Source organism: Haemorhous mexicanus, chromosome 34 (assembly GCF_027477595.1).
Source record: "Haemorhous mexicanus isolate bHaeMex1 chromosome 34, bHaeMex1.pri, whole genome shotgun sequence".
Lineage (NCBI taxonomy): Eukaryota > Metazoa > Chordata > Aves > Passeriformes > Fringillidae > Haemorhous > Haemorhous mexicanus.
In genome coordinates this window covers 103,798-125,231 of record NC_082374.1, presented here as the reverse complement: position 1 = coordinate 125,231, position 21,434 = coordinate 103,798, and the positions used below count along the sequence as shown (strand labels likewise).

The 21,434-nt window shown below is 58.6% G+C and overlaps 2 protein-coding genes across 7 annotated transcripts; one reads left to right on the top strand and one right to left on the bottom strand.

The window, feature by feature from the left end:
• The first annotated feature begins 635 nt into the window (after positions 1–635).
• Positions 636–19,136, top strand: ILF3 (interleukin enhancer binding factor 3). Of its 6 annotated transcripts, none has more exons than XM_059872266.1 (20): positions 636–679; positions 2,708–2,803; positions 2,901–3,127; positions 3,373–3,553; positions 4,115–4,262; positions 5,619–5,710; positions 6,223–6,318; positions 7,644–7,755; positions 8,687–8,784; positions 9,133–9,244; positions 9,337–9,447; positions 10,138–10,337; positions 11,444–11,614; positions 11,802–11,939; positions 12,202–12,378; positions 12,834–12,987; positions 14,232–14,285; positions 17,396–17,734; positions 18,625–18,753; positions 18,851–19,136. In XM_059872266.1, the coding sequence occupies exons 2-20, from the start codon at positions 2,801–2,803 to the stop codon at positions 18,979–18,981; spliced, it is 2,673 nt and encodes an 890-aa protein (XP_059728249.1). In that variant the 5' UTR covers positions 636–679; positions 2,708–2,800; the 3' UTR covers positions 18,982–19,136. The 6 variants fall into 6 exon arrangements, with proteins under 6 accessions (XP_059728249.1, XP_059728248.1, XP_059728244.1 ...); XM_059872265.1 differs by having other exon boundaries at positions 12,831–12,987; XM_059872261.1 differs by having other exon boundaries at positions 9,337–9,465.
• LOC132340867 (uncharacterized) lies at positions 19,110–21,033 on the bottom strand. Its single transcript, XM_059872036.1, has 4 exons — positions 21,007–21,033; positions 20,825–20,950; positions 19,564–20,704; positions 19,110–19,519 (listed from the first exon to the last, which is right to left on the bottom strand). Exons 1-4 carry the CDS (start codon positions 21,031–21,033, stop codon positions 19,434–19,436), a joined length of 1,380 nt encoding a protein of 459 aa, XP_059728019.1. The 3' UTR covers positions 19,110–19,433.
• Positions 21,034–21,434: the final 401 nt, after the last annotated feature.

Sequence of the window (21,434 nt, the reverse complement as noted above, 5' to 3'; positions counted from 1 at the left end):
TCGGCCCCGCCCCTCCTGCACCACCCTCCCTCCTCCCTCTCCCATTGGTTTTTCTCCTTGTCCATCGCCTCGAGCAAGGCCACCCCATTGGCCCGCGCCCGCCCCTACGCCGCTTATCCCCGCCCTCCAGGCCCGTCCCCCTTTCCTCCCCGCCCCCTGTCCATCACCCTCCCTCCGCCCTTTGCGATTCGCTCTGCCCCCTGTCCGTCACCCTCCCTCCGCGCCCTCCAATTGGCCCGCGCCGGCCGCGCTCCCCATGGCCCCGCCCCACCCGGCGCGCGCGCGCCCCCCGCCGGCGGCGGCCCCGCCCCCGCCGCAGTCCCGGCGCCGCCGCTCCGGCCCCCGCTCCGGCCCCGCTCCGGCCCCGCCGCGGCCGCTCCGGCCCCGCTCCGGCCCTTCCCGGGCCCCGCCGGCCGGGCCGGGCCGGGCCGCCCCCGCGAGGCACCGCCGGCAGCGCCCCGGTAGGAGCCGTGCCCACGCCGCGCGCGGGGGGAGCCGCGCCGAGCCGGCCGGGCCGAGCCGGGCCGGGCCGGGGCGGTGCTGGGGCGGGAGGAGCCGGTGCGAGGTGTGGGGGGGAGGGGGTGAGGCGGGGGGGGGGGGGCGGCGGGACGTGGTGACCCGGCCCCCCCGTGTCCCCTCCCTCCCGCCCTGCCCATTGTGTGCAGACAAAATGGCGGCGGTGAGTGAGGGGAGGGTGTGGGGGGGGGCGGCCGGGCCCCCTCACGGACCCCCCTCAGCAGCGCCCCGAGGGACGGGGGGGGATCGAGCTGCCGCCCGGGGAACGCGGGTGTCTCACGGGGCTCCCCCGGACTCGGCTCGTTTCTGGCCGGCGCCGCTTTGTTCGCGCCGCGTTTGCAAATGGCGGCAGCGCCCGGCGGCCCCCGCGCCCCCTCCTCACCCTCCGCGCCCCCTCCTCACCCCCGGGCCCCGCGCCCCCTGCTCGTTTCCGCCCCGCGGCCCTGCAGGGGAGTGGGGACGGGGTTGGGGGGTCTGAGGGGGGCCGGGCCGATCCTTTCCCGACCCCCTGAGGCGCTCCTGGGTGGGATGTTCGGGGGGGCATCATGGAGGAGGTGGGATCGTTCCCATGGAGGGGCTCAAAGCCCCTCTCCCCTCCCCATCGCGCCTCATTCCAGGCTGGGAATTGCAGTGGGATCTTCTCCTTTGGGGGGCATTTTAGCCCTTCTCCCCGCTCAGGACTAGGATTCTCCTCTGCTCAGCTTTTCGCGGCCCCTGTCCCTGCTCCCTCACGGTTCCCGCTGCTCCAGCCCCGTTATCCGTGGCCGCTCCGTTTCTGGAGGGTTTAGAGGAGCAGAAATCCAGCACCCCCTTCCCTCCGCGGGGACCGAGGGCTTTGTGCCCCCTGGCTCCGGGATTCCCGCTGGGATCTGCGCTCCCGGGGTTCCTGCACTGCTCCCCGCGAGGGCCGTGGTGTTCCGGCTCCTCATCCATCCCGGGCAGGTGCCAAAACTCAGAGAAAAACAACCAATTCTTTCTTAGAACGCGGCCTTGAGCCCTAGCGTGGCTTTGCCCGTGACACGCTTTCCCACGTTCAGGGCAGAAATTTCAGCCTTTTACGTCCTTCGGTTGTTTTTCCCTCCGTCCTCCCAAAAACGCCTTCGGGAGAGTCACTCCTTCCCTTGGGAGCGCGGGAAGTTTGGTGAATTCCTGCTGGGGGTGGAGTGGAGGAGGGAGTGAGGCCGAAACCAGGTGATATTCCAGAGTTTGTCCCGTTTCCAAGGGCAGGGATTGTTTCTGTCAGGATTGGGCTCCTGGTTTAACGGAATCTGTGGTTCTTCTCCTCCAGAGACACGGCTCTGGTGGTGCTGCAGCATCAGCTCCCAGATTTCTCCCTCCAAAAATCCCAGAAGAGGGATAATGGGGACAAAGCTCTCTGGCTGTTGTGATTCTGACTGTAGGAACAGCTGGGTGGGATTTCAGCCCTTTCCTTGTCCAGCCTGAAGGAAACTGAGGGAATTCTAAGGAAAATAACGGGGCCTGCAGGGCCCAGCCCAGAGCAGCAGGCACCAGGAGATGCCATGTGGCTCCTTGGGAACGATTCTCCCTGCTCAGCCGGCGCCGGTCGGGGCTTAATTACAATTAAATCCAGATTTATGGCGCTGTTAAGTCATCCTGTGAATGAACTGGCAGGATTGGAATCGGAGGGGTTTCCTTGGATGGAATTGTGTGTCCGTACAGCGGCTGGAGGGAATGAGTTTTCCTGCTTTTTATCCTAAAAATGTGAGCCCCAGCTCTGGGTGAGCTCGGAACAAATTGGAACAAAAACGAATTGGAACAAAAGGCTCCTCTGCCCCAGCTGGGGGCAGTTCCCACAAAAAGGCAGGAATTTGGTGTCACTTGGGCTGAATCTGTTGAATTCCAGGACTTTTTGGCGCTGGGTTCCCACCTGGATTTCCCAGGGCAGTTGCTCCAGTGTGGAGAGGGGAGTTCTGGCTCCTTTGGAGACAGGAGCTTTGGAAAAGTCCCATTTCCTGGGAAAACCTCGTGGGAATAAACAGGAATAAGGATGAGATGCTCTGTGGTCCTCCACTGTCAGTCTGCAGGTCTCGGGGATATAAATCCTGGCGAGCAGGAAGCTGGGCTTTGGCTAACGAGCTGGGATGTGTCTAATTGCTGTTCCTGCTTCCAGCTCCAGCGTGTGCCCCCCAGGCCCTGGCTCCCCGGCTCACCCGCTCTCTGTCGCTTTCAGATCCCGGAACGCCGCGGTGCCGCGACGCTCTGCTCGCCAGAAACATCCAAATAAGCACCTCTGAAACCTTCAGGCAGGCAGCAGAACACAAAAATGGTAAGGCACGGGTGGATTCCTGGCAGTGGGGTGAATACCCGTGTCCTGGCGCTCCCTAAACGTTCCCAAACGTTCCCAAACGTTGCCGTCCTCGCAGCGCCCGATGCGGATCTTTGTGAACGACGACCGGCACGTGATGGCCAAGCACTCGGCCGTGTACCCCACGCAGGAGGAGCTGGAGGCCGTGCAGAACATGGTGTCCCACACGGAGCGGGCGCTCAAAGCCGTCTCCGACTGGATCGACGAGCAGGAGAAAGTCAGCGGGGAGCAGCCCGAGACGGAATCCATGGAGACGGCGGCCGAGGAGGAGAGCAAGGAAGGAGGGTGAGGAGTGAGGCTGCTGCTGGGACTGTCCTGCTTTAGAGCCCTAAAATTCCCTTAGCTCCCTAAAAATCTGCTCGTGCTGGTGAAAAAGTTGTCTTCCCTGGCTGGGGAGCTGAGGGGAGTTAACCAGGGCAGGGTTGAGGCGAGTGCTCCAGGCTGATCCTCATGGATCCGTCCCTCTGGGTGGGTGGGGCATCGCTGGGCGGTGAATCCCACCATCATCACCCTCTGCCCTGTTTTTCCAGGGATCAGAAAGCCACGGAGCAGCTGACGAGGACCCTGCGGGGGGTGATGCGCGTGGGGCTGGTGGCCAAAGGCCTCCTGCTGAAGGGGGACCTGGACCTGGAGCTGGTCCTGCTGTGCAAAGACAAACCCACGGCCAAGCTCCTGGAGAAAGTCGCCGAGAATCTGGGAGTGCAGCTGGCGGTGAGCGGAGCCCACAGGGAAATTCCCTTGGGGATGGTTCTGGTCCCCCTGTTCTGGCTTGGAAAAGGCATTTCCAGAGGTGCTTTGGGATTGCTAAATGAACTTGTCCTTGTTAATTGTGGAATGGTTTGGGTGGGAAGGGATCTTGGAGCTCATCCTCTTCATGGGCAGGGACACCTTCCACAGGCCCCAAGCCCTGTCCAGCCTGGCCTTGGGCATTTCCGAGGATCCAGGGGCAGTCACAGCTTCTCTGGGAATTCTATCCCAGCCCCTTCTGCCCTCACAGGCAGGAATTCCTTCCCCAAATCCATCTAAATCCCCCTTTTCCGGGGTGAAGCCATTCTCTCTTGTCCTGTCCCTCCATCCCTTGTGCCAAGTCCCTCTCCAGCTCTCCTGGAGCCCCTTTAGGCACTGGAAGGGGCTCCACGGTCTCCCCAGAGCCTTTCCTGCTCCAGCAGAGCATTCCCAGGGCTCTGGGATTTTGGAATCACGGAATGGCTTGGGTTGGAAGGGACTTTGGAACCCATCTTACTCCAACCCACCTCCACCCCAACGCCGCAGGCGATCACCGAGGACAAGTACGAGATCATCCAGTCCGTGGGCGACGCCGCCATCATCATCAAGAACACCAAGGAGCCCCCGCTGAGCCTGACCATCCACCTGACGTCGCCCGTGGTCAGGGAGGAGCTGGAGAAGCAGCTGGCCGGAGGTACGGCCGGCCGGCGCCCGGCACCCCGCGCCTAACGCCCGGGAAGGTGCTCTTCAGCTTCAGCCGGAGCCGTGGCAGCTCTTCCTGGCCAAATCCCAACCAAATTCCTTCATTGTGCCAACCTCGCTGAGAGATCCCGGGTGCGCTTTATCCGGACCGAGCTTCTGAAGCTGAGGAGCACCTTTCACGTGGGATTTTGCTCTATTTTGGTTTTTTCTTTTTTTTTTTTTTTTTTTTTTTTTTAAGTAGTATTATTTGATCCTTTCTTTTGGTTCCACTTGGGCCTTTAGTTCACTAATTCATCATCTCGTTGTATTACTCGTGGTTTGTCCCCCGGCCATGTCAGTGCAGTGACATGAAAATAGAAACCAGATTTGTTTAAGAAACCCAAAAAAAAAAAAAACCAACAAAACCTCTTGAAGGCTTCTTGTCCGAGGAGTTGCATGTCCATGAACCGGGATGTTCCGGGATGTTCCCCCGGTGTGTGTTGCAGCAGAACACCGGGTGCTCGGGGCTCCTCCCGTGGCTCTTGCAGCACCTCAGGTTCAGAATTCCGGAAAGCGATGCAGAGTTTTGGATAAAGTTAGCTTCTCCAAATTCCCTTTGGAATCAGAATTCCAGCAGCTGCTGGTTGTCCGCTCCAATTCCGATGGGCTCCGTAGGGCCGGCGGTTCCCCCGCTCCGCACTAGCCTTATCTAAAACCCTGATCTCGAGCAATTTTGGGCGACTTCAGGCCCTTCCTCAGTTTTGCTGCAGCACAAACCGGGACCTCTTTGTGCTCTTGATTGTTGATCTCTGGTGTTGATCTCTGACCTCGTCTCCGAGCCTTCTAGTTTGTCGATTTTAGGGACGCTGGACCTTTGACCAACAGGACGTTCTCTGTCGCGGGCCGGGGCCGGGGCAGCCATCCTTCCGGGCGGAGGGTTCCCTGGATCCTCTCCGAGCCTCGCCCTTCCCTCCTCCCCACCCCTGTGCTCCAGCTGTGGAGCCGGGGTTTCACCCCCTCAAATTTCCCCATCGCCGGCCTCGCCGCCGCCTCTCCGTCCATCCAGGATTTATTTCTGTGCCCTCCACCGAGCCTCACGCCCGGTCTCCTCCTCCTCCTCCTCTTCCTCCTCCTCCTCCTCCTCCCGGCGCACATTCCAGTCCATCCCTCCCTGGGAGTCGAGCTTCCCCAGCGTCCAGGCGAGGCCGCGCGGCGGCAGCGCCGCAGCCCCTTCCCTCCCGCTCCCAGCATCCCGGCAGGATTTTTTGGGAGCCTCAGCTGCCCGTTAGGATGCTGCCTCATCCCCCTCGGCCCGACAGAAGCCCCTTGGTCAAACCGTGCCTTGTCTTCTTATTCCATCCACGACTAGAAACGCTCTCAGTCACCGACTCCCCGGACGTTCTGGACAGGCAGAAATGCCTTGCTGCCTTGGCGTCTCTGCGCCACGCCAAGTGGTTCCAGGTTTGCATTTTGTTCTTATATTTATCTTTAAGTAGAAGCGTTGGTAAACTCTTTTAAGGGGCTGAGTGTTTTTTTTTTGGAGTTGGAGTTTCAAGTGGCCGCTGGCCGCTCGGAGGTGCCGGACTGTGGGCGCTGGAGTGACTTAGGAGCCTTTGTACGGAGCAGCCGCGGAGCTGCCGCTTTGTGTGAGGAGTGACGTCCCCGTGGCCGAGACCTTGGTTAAGACCTTGGCCAACCCCTTGGCCAACACCTTAGCTAAGACCTCGGCCAACCCCTCGGCTAAGCCCTTAGCTAAGACCTTGGCCAACTCCTTGGCCGACTCCTTGGCTGAGGCCTTGGCCAACCCCTTGGCTAGGAGCTTGGCCCAGACTTTGGCCGAGCCTCGGCCGGCGCGGCTCCGAGCTCCGGGCCCGGGCTCCGGCTTTCCCCTCGGCAAAGCAGCACCTGGAGGGAGCGTCGGCGGCGCGGGCGGGCGCTCGGTGAACCCCTGTCTGGTTTGGTTCCGCTTCCAGGCCAGGGCCAACGGGCTGAAGTCGTGCGTCATCGTCATCCGGGTGCTGCGGGACCTGTGCACGCGCGTTCCCACCTGGGCCCCGCTCAGAGGATGGGTAATTCCCCTTTTCCCGTTCGGGGGGGTTGGCAGCTTTCTCCCGGCACAGCTCTGCTCTTTCCCGAGGTTCCAGGCACGTCCCCTCTCCCAGGTTGGGGGTTTGTGTGGATGAACGGCTTCTCTGCACTCGGAGACACAACTCAAATGTCTGTGGTGCAAGTGGGTTTAGCAATCACGGGCTCACGCTCTTATCAGATTGGTAATGAATTTCCAGCTCGCCTTGGTGCTGAATTGCTTTGTCAGTGATCAGCTCAGGTTGTTACTGAATTGCTTTATCAGTTATCAACTCACCTTACTGTCGAGTTGTTTTATTGGTGATTAAATCACATTATTATCAAAACATTTCCTCAGCTACCAGATCACATCATTGTCAGTGGTATCAGCTGTCAAGTCTTGTTACTATCAAATTGTTTTATCCGTTATCAAAACACATCATTATCATGATCAAATTGTTTTATAAATAATTTTATAAATTATCAAGTCATTTTATCATCAAATATTAAGTATCAAATGGTGTTATTTTAAAATAGTTTTATTAGTTTTCAAGTCTTGTTATCAAATCATTTTACCAATTATCAAATCAGTTTATCAGTTACCAAACCATGCTGTCCTCAAATGCCATCATCAGTTTCCTTTATCAGTTAACAAACGGTTTTATCAGTTATCAAACAACTTTATCTTATCAAATCACATCATCAGCTTGTTTTATTAATTACCAAATCATGTTGTTATCAACCTGTTTTATCCATTCACACTTCCACAGCCTGGCTCCTCTCCTCCTTTGGGCACCAGAAGCTGCTCCCAGATGAGTCCCTTCCCTGGAGTCCTTTCCTGGATCCCTTTCCAGGGATCCCATTTCCCAGCGTGTTCCCTGGGGTCCCTCCCCCAGGATCCCTCATGGAGTCCCGTTCCAGAGGGTCCCTTTGCCAGGATCTCTTTTTAGGCCCCCTTCTCCCAGATCCCTTCTCCCAGGGTCCCTCTCTGGGATCGATCCCTTTCCCGGGATCCCTCTCTGGGATCCCTTTCCCAGGCCCCCTTTCCAGGGGTCCATTTCCTGGAATCCCTCTCCAGGGGTCCATTTCCTGGGAACCCTTTCCAGGGTCCCTCTCTGGGATCCCTTTCCAGGGGTCCATTTCCCAGGATCCCTTTCCAGGGCTCCATTTCCCAGGATCCCTTTCCCAGGATTCCTCTCTGGGATCCCTTTTCCAGCTCCTTCTCTGGGATCCCTTTTCCAGGGGTCCATTTCCTGGGATCCCGTTCCCAGGTCCCTCTCCGGGCTCCATCTTGCCTCTCCCTGCCCTCACTTCCCTCCTTCCCTTGCAGCCTCTGGAGCTGCTGTGTGAGAAATCCATCGGGACGGCGAACCGGCCGATGGGCGCGGGCGAGGCGCTGCGCCGGGTGCTGGAGTGCCTGGCCTCGGGCATCGTCATGCCAGGTGAGCTCCGGCCAGGTGAGCTCCTGCCAGGTGAGCTCTGGCCAGGTGAGCTCCTGCCAGGTGAGCTCTGGCCAGGTGAGCTCCTGCCAGGTGAGCTCTGGCCGGGTGATCTCCTGCCAGGTGAGCTCTGGTCAGGTGAGCTCCGGCCAGGTGAGCTCTGGCCGGGTGAGCTCTGGCCAGGTGAGCTCCGGCCGGGTGAGCTCTGGCCGGGTGAGCTCTGGCCAGGTGAGCTCTGGCCAGGTGAGCTCCTGCCGGGTGAGCTCCGGCCAGGTGAGCTCCTGCCAGGTGAGCTCTGGCCGGGTGAGCTCCGGCCGGGTGAGCTCCTGCCAGGTGAGCTCTGGCCAGGTGAGCTCCGGCCAGGTGAGCTCCGGCCAGGTGAGCTCCGGCCGGGTGAGCTCTGGTCGGGTGAGCTCCGGCCGGGTGAGCTCTGGCCGGGTGAGCTCCTGCCAGGTGAGCTCTGGCCAGGTGAGCTCCGGCCAGGTGAGCTCTGGCCGGGTGAGCTCCGGCCGGGTGAGCTCCGGCCAGGTGAGCTCCGGCCAGGTGAGCTCCGGCCAGGTGAGCTCTGGCCAGGTGAGCTCCGGCCGGGTGAGCTCCGGCCAGGTGAGCTCCGGCCAGGTGAGCTCCGGCCAGGTGAGCTCCGGCTGCGGCCTTCCCGCGGCAGCGGAGCCGGGAGGAGCGCGGGGGGTGCCGGCAGTCGGGAGCCCCTCCATCCCCACGGGCACGCGGAGATTCCCGGCCCTGCCGTGCTCTGGAGCCACCTCAGCCCCGTAGAGAGAGGCGCCAGCAGCGGGAGTTTGGCTCCCGGGAGCGCCGTTCCCGTGGCTGATCCCACAGAAATCCCGGCGAGCCGCGCCTTGGGAGCTGCCCCAGGGAATTTAGGGTAGAGACCCGGGATAATTCTCTGCATATCTTCCTTGTTTCCTGCCTTCAGATGGTTCTGGTATTTATGACCCTTGTGAAAAAGAAGCCACTGATGCTATTGGGCATCTAGACAGACAACAAAGGGAAGATATCACACAGAGTGCTCAGGTATAGTGTGACCTCCATCCGGCCCTTCCCAATCCCCGGCTCGCTCCGCTCCCGGCTCCCTCGGCCACCACAGATGAGACCCACGGCGCCGTGGCCACGCGCTGCTGCGGTCACTCGGTGCCACGGTCACTCCCCCGGGCCACCCGCGTGGGCCCCGTAGTTCGGCCACCCAGAGCAAAGAATCAGGTGTTGAGTAGGGAACTGTCCCGATGCCCCTTTTGGGTGAAAGTCCCCAAAAGACTCAATGTGGAGAGCCCCGCTGAGGACGGCTCGGTGCAGGGGGGCTCTGGGGGGCTGTGAGCAGGGGGGTCTCCGGCAGCTCCCGCTGACCCCCGCTCCCGTCCCCAGCACGCGCTGCGGCTCGCCGCCTTCGGCCAGCTCCACAAGGTCCTGGGCATGGATCCCCTGCCCTCCAAAATGCCCAAGAAACCAAAGAACGAGAACCCAGTCGATTATACCGGTACGTACCGGGAGGGAAGAGCCCCGCGTCCCGTCCCGAGGATTTGGGTGGAAAACGGGGGATTTAGGGAGTGCTTGTGCTGGTTCCTGCAGTTCAGATCCCACCCAGCACCACGTACGCCGTGACCCCCATGAAGAGGCCCATGGAGGAGGACGGGGAGGAGAAATCCCCCAGCAAAAAGAAAAAGAAGATTCAGAAAAAAGGTATTGAGTTAACGAGAGGTAGGTACGGCCTAGGGGGAAATTGGGGGTACAGCTGGTGCTCAGTGCAGGACTGGGGGCTTGGGGGGCTGGAGCTCTGGGGGGTACAGGGTGTGGGGATGGATAAAATAACTTAAAAGTGGGAGATTTGTGCTGGGCAGAATTGAAAGCGAGGAGGAAAAGGTCAGGGCTTGTCTGGGAGGTGGAAAAGACTGATGGGAACTCGTCTGAAATGGGAAAAGACCAGTCAGAACTGGTGTGGAATTGGAAAGATTGGTGGGGACTGGTCTGGAATCAGAAAAGATCAGTGGGGACTGGTCTGGAATGGGAAAGGTCAAAGGGAAGAGGTCTGGAATGAGAAAAGACCAGTGGGAACTGGTCTAAAAAGAGAAAAGACCAGTTGGAACTAGTCTGAGCTCAGAAAATACTGGTCAGGACTGGTCTAACATGGGAAAAGACTGCTCAGAACTGATTTGCAATTGGAGAATACTGGTGGGAACTGGTCTAGAATGGGAACAGCCCCATGGAAACTGGTCTGGAATTAGCAAATGCCCATCCGGACTGGCCTGAAATAAAAAAAAACAATTTGAACTGGCCCCAAAGTGAAAAATACTGGCCTGGAATCAGTTTTGCTTCTTCGAAGGAGCCACCAAACACCCACAAACTCTTGGTGCTGGCTTTTCCCCCGTGCAGAGGAGAAGCTGGAGCCTCCTCAGGCCATGAACGCGCTGATGAAGCTGAACCAGCTCAAGCCGGGGCTCCAGTACAAACTGGTGTCCCAGACCGGCCCCGTGCACGCCCCCATCTTCACCATGTCCGTGGAGATCGACGGCAGCACCTTCGAGGCCTCGGGGCCCTCCAAGAAAACAGCCAAGCTGCACGTGGCCGTGAAGGTGGGGGTGGGATGGGAGTGGGATGGGAATGGGAGTGGGAATGAATGGGAATGGGAATGGGAGTGGGAATGGGATGGGAATGGGAATGGGAGTGGGAGTGGGAATGGGAGTGGGAGTGGGAATGGGAGTGGGAGTGGGAGTGGGAATGGGAGTGGGAGTGGGAGTGGGAATGGGAGTGGGAGTGAAATGGGAATGAGAATGGGAGTGGGATGGGAGTGGGAGTGGGAGTGGGATGGGAGTGGGATGGGAGTGGGAGGGGATGGGAGTGGGAGTGGGATGGGAGTGGGAGTGGGTGTGGGAATGGGAATGGGAGTGGGATGGGAATGGGAGTGGGAGTGGGAATGGGAGTAGGAGTGGGAGTGGGATAGGAGTGAAATGGGAATGGGAATGGGAGTGGGAGTGGGATGGGAATGGGAGTGGGAGTGGGAATGAAGAGTGGGAGTGGGAATGGGAATGGGAGTGGGAATGAGAATGGGAGTGGGATGGGAATGGGAGTGGGAATGAGAGTGGGAGTGGGAATGGGAATGGGAATGGGAACGAGAATGGGAGTGGGAGTGGGAGTGGGAATAGGAGTGGGAATGAGAATGGGAATGGGAGGGAAATGGGAATGGGAATGGGATGGGAATGGGAGTGGGAATGAGAGTGGGATGGGAATGGGAATGGGAATGAAATGGGAATGGGAATGAGAATGGCAGTGAGAATAGAATGGGAATGGGAATGAGAGTGGGATGGGAATGGGAATGACAGTGGGAATGGGAATAGGAATGAGAATGGGAATGAGAGTGAAGTGGGAATGAGAATGGGAATGGGAATGAGTGTGGGAATGGGAGTGGGATGGAATGGGAATGAGAGTGGGATGGGAATGAGAATAGGAATGGGAATTGGAATGAGAATGGGAGTGGGAATGGGAAAACTGCCAGAACCTCCAGGTTGGGGTGGGAGCAGCACCAGGAGCTGCCATCCTCAAGCGTCCCCTGGAGTGCCTGAAGGATTAGGGAATGCTGAGCACCAGAGAGAGTCAATAAAGGGCCTGGAGCAGCTTCCTGGAGTGTTTTCCAGGTGGGAGGTGCTGGAGCCGGGCTCCTGACCTCCCTGCTGCCCCCCAGGTGCTGCAGGACATGGGTTTGCCCACTGGAGTGGAAGGCAAGGACTCCGGCAAGGGCGACGAGTCGGCGGAGGAGACGGAGACGAAGCCGGTGGTTGTGGCTCCTCCGCCCGTGGTGGAAACGGTGTCGACGCCCACGGCGGCCTCGCCCCCCTCGGATCAGACCCCTGAGGTGGGTGGGGGACGTGGGTGGGACACGTGGCACCGTGCCAGCCGTGCCCGTGTTGGTTTTGGGTCGCTCCTGGTAAAAGCAGGATGCGGAAGCGGCTCCTTGGGTGTCCTTCCCAAAGAGGTTGGGGAGCAACTCCAGTGTGTGCTGGGGACCTTTTGGGGCTCATCCAGCCTTTCTCCACCCGCAGAACGTGAAGCAGCAGGGACCAATCCTGACAAAGCACGGGAAGAACCCGGTGATGGAGCTGAACGAGAAGCGGCGCGGGCTCAAGTACGAGCTGATCTCAGAGACGGGCGGGAGCCACGACAAGCGCTTTGTCATGGAGGTGAGGGCACACAGGGCCTCCTGCCCTTCCCTGCCCCTCCAACCCAGAGCTCCTCGGGGGGGAGCAGAGCTTGGAAAGCCACCTCATCCCCTTGCCAGGAGTTTAAATCATCAAATCCAAGAGGTTTGGTTTGGGAGAAACTTTTTAAAGCTCATTAATGGGCAGGGACAGCCTGTGACACTTCCAGCTCTGGGGTTCCCTGTAGGTCTCCCACCTTTTCCTGCCCTTTGAATCTCAATGTGTAGTTCCATCCCTTTCCAAGGTGGAGGTGGACGGGCAGAAGTTCCAAGGTGCTGGCTCAAACAAGAAGGTGGCCAAAGCCTACGCGGCGCTGGCCGCGCTGGAGAAGCTGTTCCCAGATGCTCCCGTTGCCATCGAGCAGAACAAGAAGAAAAGAGCCCCAGTTCCAGCCAGGGGCGGCCCCAAATTCCCAGTCAAAGTGAGTGAAATCCCCAATCCCACAGCTCTGCAGTGGGAAAAGAGGGTGGGAACTGCTCTGGAGTGGGAAAAGACCAATGGGAACCAAGCCAAGATCAGGAAATACAGATCAGGACTGGCTAAAGCAGGAAAAGACCGATGGGAACTGCTCTGAAATTGGAAAAGACCGATGGGAACTGGTCTGGAGTGGAAAAATCCTGGGGTGTAACTCACCAGCCATTGGCTCTGGGGTTTGATCCTTTCCTGGGAGCAGAGCAAACAGCTTGGAAGCCCCAAACCCATCAGGTTTTGTAGCAGAAACCTTCTGGATCTGGAGGTGCCTGAACCTGGGGTCCCCCTCGGTGGCTCTCGTTCCGGGGAAGCCGGTGCTGGGGCTCTGTTTTGGGAGGTTTTTGGGAAATCCCTCAGCCCAGCTCCAAGTGACGCCTCTGTCCCCTCTCCTTGTCCCCACAGCAGCACAACCCGGGGTTCGGCATGGGGGGGGGTCCCATGCACAACGAGGCCCCCCCGCCCCCCAACATGCGGGGCCGCGGCCGGGGCGGCAACATCCGGGGCCGTGGGAGAGGCCGGGGCGGCTTCGGGGGCAACCACGGCGGCTACATGAACACAGGTGAGGGCCAGCAGCACACCTGGGGGGGCTCTGACCCCCCTGCCACCCCTGGGCATCAGCCTTCCCCCCTGGTGTCACACCCATGGCATCTGGAGGCTCCAGAACTTTCCATAGGGGAATGACCCCACCCTGCTCCTCTGGCGTTGTGGCTGTGGGTCCTGGGTGTTCCAGAGCTCCCAAATCCCTGTGAGGGGACAAATCCTCCTCTGGTGTTGTGTCCTGGACATTCCAGAGCCCCCAAATCCCTGTGAGGGGACAAGTCCCCCTCTGGTGTTGTGTTCTGGAAATTCCAGAGCCCCCAAATCCCTGTGAGGGAACAATTCCCCCTCTGGTGTTGTGTCCTGGAAATTCCAGAGCTCCCCAAATCCCTGTGAGGGGACAAGTCCCCCTCTGGTGTTGTGTTCTGGAAATTCCAGAGCCCCCAAATCCCTGTGAGGGAACAATTCCCCCTCTGGTGTTGTGTCCTGGGTGTTCCAGAGCCCCCCAAATCCCTGTGAGGGGACAAATCCCCTTCTGGTGTTGTGTCCTGGACATTCCAGAGCCCCCAAATCCCTGTGAGGGGACAAATCTCCCTCTGGTGTTGTGTCCTGGACATTCCAGAGCTCCCAAATCCCTGTGAGGGGATGATTCCCCCTCTGGTGTTGTGTCCTGGGTGTTCCAGAGCTCCCAAATCCCTGTGAGGGAACAATTCCCCCTCTGGTGTTGTGTTCTGGAAATTCCAGAGCTCCCCAAATCCCTGTGAGGGGACAAATCTCCCTCTGGTGTTGTGTCCTGGACATTCCAGAGCCCCCAAATCCCTGTGAGGGGACGATTCCCCTTCTGGTGTTGTGTCCTGGACATTCCAGAGCCCCCAAATCCCTGTGAGGGGACGATTCCCCCTCTGGTGTTGTGTCCTGGACATTCCAGAGCCCCCAAATCCCTGTGAGGGGACAATTCCCCCTCTGGTGTTGTGTCCTGGGTGTTCCAGAGCCCCAAAATTCCTGTGAGGGAACAAATCCCCCTCTGGTGTTGTGTTCTGGACATTCCAGAGCCCCCAAATTCCTCTGAGGGGACAAGTCCCCCTCTGGTGTTGTGTTCTGGACATTCCAGAGCCCCCAAATCCCCGTGAGGGAACAATTCCCCCTCTGGCATCGTGTCCATGTCAGTTGGATTTCCTAGAGCCCTCCACGGGGGAATGGCCCCCCAAATTGGGGACATTTCACCCTTGGAATCTCTGTTTATTCCAACATTTCCTTCCTCTGCAGGGGCTGGGTACGGCAGCTACGGCTACGGAGGGAATTCTGCCACTGCTGGCTACAGTAAGTTCCTTTTTCCACCCAAAATCCCAACAGGTGCTGTCGTGCCGGGCACTAAAATTTCCCAGGAAATTCCCCTCAAGGGAGGGGAAGCTTTTTTTTAATGGAAATCAGTCCTTGGTTTTTAAGCAAACCAAAGCATTTTCATCAATTTCGTCTTCGCTTACAGCAAGGTTTTTTTTCCCTACAAAATCCAAACCTTTTCATAAATCCAGAGATTGGGTCAGACCCCTCTGGGTCTTGGGGAGACTTTTCCACATGGATCTGGTCCAGCCCAGCCTTTTAAAGATGTTGAATTCCCTGATTTGCTGGGATGCTTGGATTTGCCTGTGTGCTGAAGCAAATGCTTTGAACCACAGCGGGCTCTGGGAATTGTTCCTGTGCTCCCCATCCCATCCAGGAAATATCCAGGCACTGGGGAATGTCTTGGATGCTTTGGGAAATCCGTGGAGTCCTTGGTTGCCATGGAAATGGGCTCTTGGAGCAAAGTGCTTCCTCAGAGTGCTGGAATCACCTGGAGAATGAAATATCCCCAACATCAGGAATTGAGGAGAATTTTGGAATTGGTTTGAGTCTCGGAATCCACCGAACTCGGAGCCTTTTGGTCCTTTATTCCTTGGGCTTGGGGTTTGAAAGTTCTCTTTGCTGGATTTGGTGGCACCGTGGTTCCCATCTTTGAGTTAATTCCTTAATTTAACCAAAAAAGAGGGAAAAGGAAGCTCCAGCTTTAAACTGAGTCCAAGGGGTTCTTCAGTGGATCCTTAAAATATTTGTAATAATTATCCCATTTTAAAAAACAAACCCAAACATTCTTGGAGATCCTGACTCTTTATCCAGGGCACAGATCCCATCCTGGATGATCCAGAAATGATCCTTAGGATCCCTCCCAGGTGGAAAAACTGCCCTTCCCAAGCCACCAGGTGCTGCTGGATATTTCTGTCCCTGAGCTCTGATTTGGGGAAAATCAGCATGAAAACTTGGGAGTTACCCTTGGAATGGTGGGACCAAGTGGAAAATCCAGGACTCTTGAGGTGGGAGAGCTCCACTTCCAGCTCTGGATCCAAACCCCAGGATTTTCCCACTGGGATGGCCTGAGGGGCCTCTGGTCCAGCACAGACAGGTTTTGCTCCAGCTCTGAAGATGAATTTATTCCAGAGCCTCGTTTCTGCAGAGTGAGTCTGGGATTTTCTGTGGAAGAGGAATAAAAACTCCACAAGGAACAGGGGACGTGGAAGAGAATCCACGGAACGAGCCCAGAGTGAACGGATGCCAGGATTTGAAGCCTCCAGAAGCTCTTGGCAGCACGGCCATGGATTTGGGACAGAGCTGGGATTCACCTGGGGTCAGTCTGGGTGTTCACACAGAGCTGTGGAAGTGAAGCCCCTGGAATTTCACTCCTTGGATCCTTTTGAACCAAATTCTGCCCCTTTTGGTTGCTGGCAGATCCCTCCTGATCCCACAGGGTTTTGGATTCCGGTGGCTTTTTTTTCCTCAAAAATCAGTTCAGTTTGGGATGCTCCCAGTTCTCCATGGAGTGGCAGGAGAGGGAGCGCTCCGAGTCTGGCTGTGGGACCCTGCAGAGAGGGAATCAAACCCAGATGAGCTCCGATCCCAGATGGAATCGTCCAGGTCCCAGGAAGAGAAACGGTGCAGTCGTGTGGGTTCCTCATTCCTGGAGCAGGATTCTCATTCAAGAGCATCTCTCTCTCCGGGTGGAGGGAGGCCCGGGATGGATCCAGATGGGAGATCCTGCTGGGATCACAGGGATGGATCCAGATGGGAGATCTGCTGGAATCACAGGGATGGATCCAGATGGGAGATCCTGCTGGGATCACAGGGATGGATCCTGCTGGAATCACAGTGGATCAATCCAGATGGGAGATCCTGCTGGGATCACAGGGATGGATCCTGCTGGAATCACAGTGGATCAATCCAGATGGGAGATCCTGCTGGAATCACAGGGATAGATCCAGATGGGAGATCCTGCTGGAATCACGGGATGGATCCTGCTGGAATCACAGTGGATCAATCCAGGTGGGAGATCCTGCTGGGATCACAGGATGGATCCAGATGGGAGATCCTGCTGGAATCACAGGATGGATCAATCCAGATGGATCCTGCTGGAATCACAGGATGGATCCAGATGGGAGATCTGCTGGAATCACAGGATGGATTCTTCTGGAATCGTGGGGATGGATCAATCCAGATGGGAGATCCTGCTGGAATCACAGGGATGGATCCAGATGGATCCTGCTGGAATCACAGTGGATCAATCCAGATGGGAGATCCTGCTGGAATCACAGGATGGATTCTTCTGGAATTGTGGGGATGGATCAATCCAGATGGGAGATCCTGCTGGAATCACAGGGATGGATCCAGATGGATCCTGCTGGAATCACAGTGGATCAATCCAGATGGGAGATCTGCTGGAATCACAGGATGGATTCTGCTGGAATCATGGGGATGGATCAATCCAGATGGGAGATCCTGCTGGAATCACAGGGATGGATCCAGATGGATCCTGCTGGAATCACAGTGGATCAATCCAGATGGGAGATCTGCTGGAATCACAGGATGGATTCTGCTGGAATCATGGGGATGGATCAATCCAGATGGGAGATCGTGCTGGAATCACAGGGATGGATCAATCCAGATGGGAGATCTGCTGGAATCACTGGGATGGATCCTGCTGGAATCATGGGGATGGATCAATCGAGATGGGAGATCCTGCTGGAATCACAGGATGGATCCAGATGGATCCTGCTGGAATCACAGGGATGGATCCAGATGGATCCTGCTGGAATCACAGTGGATCAATCCAGATGGGAGATCCTGCTGGAATCACAGGGATGGATCCTGCTGGAATCACAGGATGGATCCAGATGGATCCTGCTGGAATCACAGGGATGGGCCCGGATGGGGGGTCTGGATGGCAATGGCATCACAGGGACAGATCCACCTGGGGGGTTCTGCTGCATTTCGGGGGGTCCCACTGGGGTCCTGGCAGGCCGAGGGGTCTCCATCAGCTCCAGCCCACACTCATCCTCGCAGACCCTCCTCCCCTGCGGCGGGGCCGAGCCCCCAGGACCGCTGACCCTCCTCTCTCCGTCCAGGCCAGTTCTACAGCAACGGCGGCCACTCCAACTCGGGGGGCGGCGGCGGCTCCTCGGCCTACGGCTCCTACTACCAGGGCGGCGACGGCTACACGGCCCCCGCGCCGCCCAAGCACGGCGGCAAGAAGCAGCAGCACGGCGGCGGCCAGAAGGCCTCGTACGGCTCCGGCTACGCCACCCACCAGGGCCAGCAGCCCTACGGGCAGGGCCAGTACGGCGGCTATGGCCCCGGGCAGGGCAAGCAGAAGGGCTACGGCCACGGCCAGGGCGGCTACTCCTACTCCAACTCCTACAACTCGCCCGGTGGTGGCTCCGACTACAACTACGAGAGCAAATACAGTGAGTGGAGAGGGGCAGCCGTGGCTGGGAGAGGTTTGGGGTTAAGGGTTGGGGTTGGGTTTGATCCCAAAGTTGTTTCAGGGTTGTGTCTGGAGCAGCTGGAGGGGGACCCTGGTGAACCCTCTGGGCTGGGGCAGGCAGGAGGGAGCTGCAGGGGGTTCTTGCTGCCCTTCCCAGGAGCAGGAGCTGTGAATAAGGGCAGGTTTGGGTTAACAGAGGGATTTGGGGCTGGAGCTGTGAGTAAGGGGAGGTTTGGGTTAACAGAGGGATTTGGGGCTGGAGCTGTGAGTAAGGGGAGGTTTGGGTTAAAGGAGGGATTTGGGGCTGGAGCTGTGAGTAAGGGGAGGTTTGGGTTAAAGGGATTTGGGGCTGGAGCTGTGAGTAAGGGGAGGTTTGGGTTAAAGGGGATTTGGGGCTGGAGCTGTGAGTAAGGGGAGGTTTGGGTTAGAAGGGATTTGGGGCTGGAGCTGTGAGTAAGGGGAGGTTTGGGTTAAAAGGGATTTGGGGCTGGAGCTGTGAGTAAGGGGAGGTTTGGGTTAACAGAGGGATTTGGGGCTGGAGCTGTGAGTAAGGGCAGGTTTGGGTTAAAGGGATTTGGGGCTGGAGCTGTGAGTAAGGGGAGGTTTGGGTTAAAGGGGATTTGGGGCTGGAGCTGGGATGGGTCTGACAGGGAGAGGGGACAGAGGGGGTGGGTGCCCAGCCCTGGGCACATTCCTAGGGGATAATCCAAGGCTCATTACCTTGGCAGGGCTGGATAAAGATCCCTCCTTACCCAAATCCCCCTGGAATTCCCAGGTCTGGAGGGGGGCTTGGCTCAGTTGATCTGAGCACCCCGAGGGTGCAGGGGGTCCCCACCCACGTCCTCATCCCCAGTTTTTCCCCGTTCCCAGGTTACAGCGGCAACAGCGGCCGCGGCGGCGGCGGCAACAACTACTCGGGGGGTGGCTCCTACAACTCGGGCTCCCACGGGGGCTACGGGGGCTCCGGGGGCGGGGGCTCCTCGTACCAAGGTAAGGCAGGTCAGTATTGAGACCCCCGCGCCGCCGGCTTTGGGGCCCCGCTCCAGCTCCACGGCCACCCTCATTCCTCCCTGTTCCTCCTCCTCCTCCTCCGCAGGTGGATACTCCTCCCAGTCCAACTACAACTCCCCGGGTTCCCAGAACTACAGCGGCCCCCCCAGCTCCTACCAGGCGTCCCAGGGTGGATACGGCAGGAACGAGCACAGCATGAGTTACCAGTACAGATAAACGCCCGCGTCCCGCCGCGCTGCCCCCGGGATCCGCCGCGTTCCGTCCCCTTTTCCCCCCGCCCCGTTGCTCTGTGTGACCCATCACCCCTGGGCCTCTATTTAATGGGTCGTAGTTGCCACGACGACTTGGTCTAAATAGGATTATTATTATTATTTTTTGGGGGTTTTTTTTGTTTTTGTTTTTTGGTTTTTTTTGGGGGGAGTCGATCCGATTCTGGAGCCTTTTCCCAGGCCCCGGCTGGGGGACGGGCCCTCGTTGTTCTGCTTTTGTGAAGTGCGTTAAAAAGGAGCTTTTTTCGGTATTTTCTGGCTTTGGTGGTTTCAGTTTTTTTGGGCAAGGGGTCAGGGTTGGGGAGGGGGGGTGTGGAGGAGGTGAATAAACCCAAAATTTGGGATGGTTTGGGCTCCCAATGCGTCGTTCTGCACCTCCAAACCACACTGGGAGGATTCTCATGAAAAACCAAACCCAAATTCCAAGAATTTGTCCCTAAACCCCTCAAGTTCAGAGTCCTGGGTTGAACTGGGGCTGACCTGGGGTTGAACTGGGGGCACTCTGGGGTTGAACTGGGGCTGACCTGAGGTTGAACTGGGGCCACGTTGCTCCCCTGGATGAACTTCGTACCGGTGGTTCCGGATCGTTCCGTGCCAGAGCCGGACCCCGGGAAACACCGGAAACAGTTCCTGGAATGTGGCACAGCCTGGCAAACACCGGGAATGGCACCTGGAGAGGGGCACGGCCTGGCAAACACCGGGAATGGCACCTGGAGAGGGGCACGGCCTGGCAAACACCGGGAATGGCACCTGGAGTGTGGCACGGCCCGGCAAACACCGGGAATGGCACCTGGAGTGGGGCACGGCCCCTCAAACACCGGGAATGGCACCTGGAGAGGGGCACGGCCCCTCAAACACCGGGAATGGCACCTGGAGAGGGGCACGGCCTGGCAAACACCGGGAATGGCACCTGGAGAGGGGCACGGCCCCTCAAACACCGGGAATGGCACCTGGAGAGGGGCACGGCCCCTCAAACACCGGGAATGGCACCTGGAGTGGGGCACAGCCTGGCAAACACCGGGAATGGCACCTGGAGTGGGGCACAGCCTGGCAAACACCGGGAATGGCACCTGGAGAGGGGCACGGCCCCTCAAACACCGGGAATGGCACCTGGAGAGGGGCACGGCCTGGCAAACACCGGGAATGGCACCTGGAGTGGGGCACAGCCTGGCAAACACCGGGAATGGCACCTGGAGAGGGGCACGGCCCCTCAAACACCGGGAATGGCACCTGGAGAGGGGCACGGCCTGGCAAACACCGGGAATGGCACCTGGAGAGGGGCACGGCCCCTCAAACACCGGGAATGGCACCTGGAATGTGGCACATCCTGGCAAACACCGGGAATGGCACCTGGAGAGGGGCACGGCCTGGCAAACACCGGGAATGGCACCTGGAGTGGGGCACGGCCTGGCAAACACCGGGAATGGCACCTGGAGAGGGGCACGGCCCCTCAAACACCGGGAATGGCACCTGGAGAGGGGCACGGCCTGGCAAACACCGGGAATGGCACCTGGAGTGGGGCACAGCCTGGCAAACACCGGGAATGGCACCTGGAGAGGGGCACGGCCCCTCAAACACCGGGAATGGCACCTGGAGAGGGGCACGGCCTGGCAAACACCGGGAATGGCACCTGGAGAGGGGCACGGCCCCTCAAACACCGGGAATGGCACCTGGAATGTGGCACATCCTGGCAAACACCGGGAATGGCACCTGGAGAGGGGCACGGCCTGGCAAACACCGGGAATGGCACCTGGAGTGGGGCACGGCCTGGCAAACACCGGGAATGGCACCTGGAGTGGGGCACGGCCCCTCAAACACCGGGAATGCTGCCAGGGCGAGGCACATTCCAGCGCCAGGGCCCCTTCCCGACCCGGATCCGTCGGGATGGCGGCACCAGCGCAGACGAGGCTCCAGCCCTTTTATTAAAAACTGGATATAAGTTAACGCGGCGCGGCGGATCCCCGATCCCAGCAGATCCCGGCCCTGATCGATCCTCCATAAACAAACAGCAGCTCCGTGATTGGATGGAGCAGCTGCTCCAGGCTCAGAGGGACAGGAACGTCCTGGGGGGACCCCGAGGCTCAGCGGCTGCTCCGGAACCAGACCAGGCACAGGCTGGCACCGGGAGATCCCAGTTACACCAGGGGATCCCAGTTACAGCCAGGGGATCCCAGGGACACCGGGAGATCCCAGGGACACCGGGAGATCCCAGGGGCACTGGGAGATCCCAGTTACAGCCAGGAGATCCCAGTTACAGCCAGTGGATCCCAGTTACAGTCAGTGGATCCTGGCAACACCAGTGGATCCCAGTTACACTCAGTGGATCCCAGTTACAGTCAGTGGAACCTGGTAACACCAGCAGCTCCCAGGTGCAGTCAGTGAATCCTGGCAACACCAGTG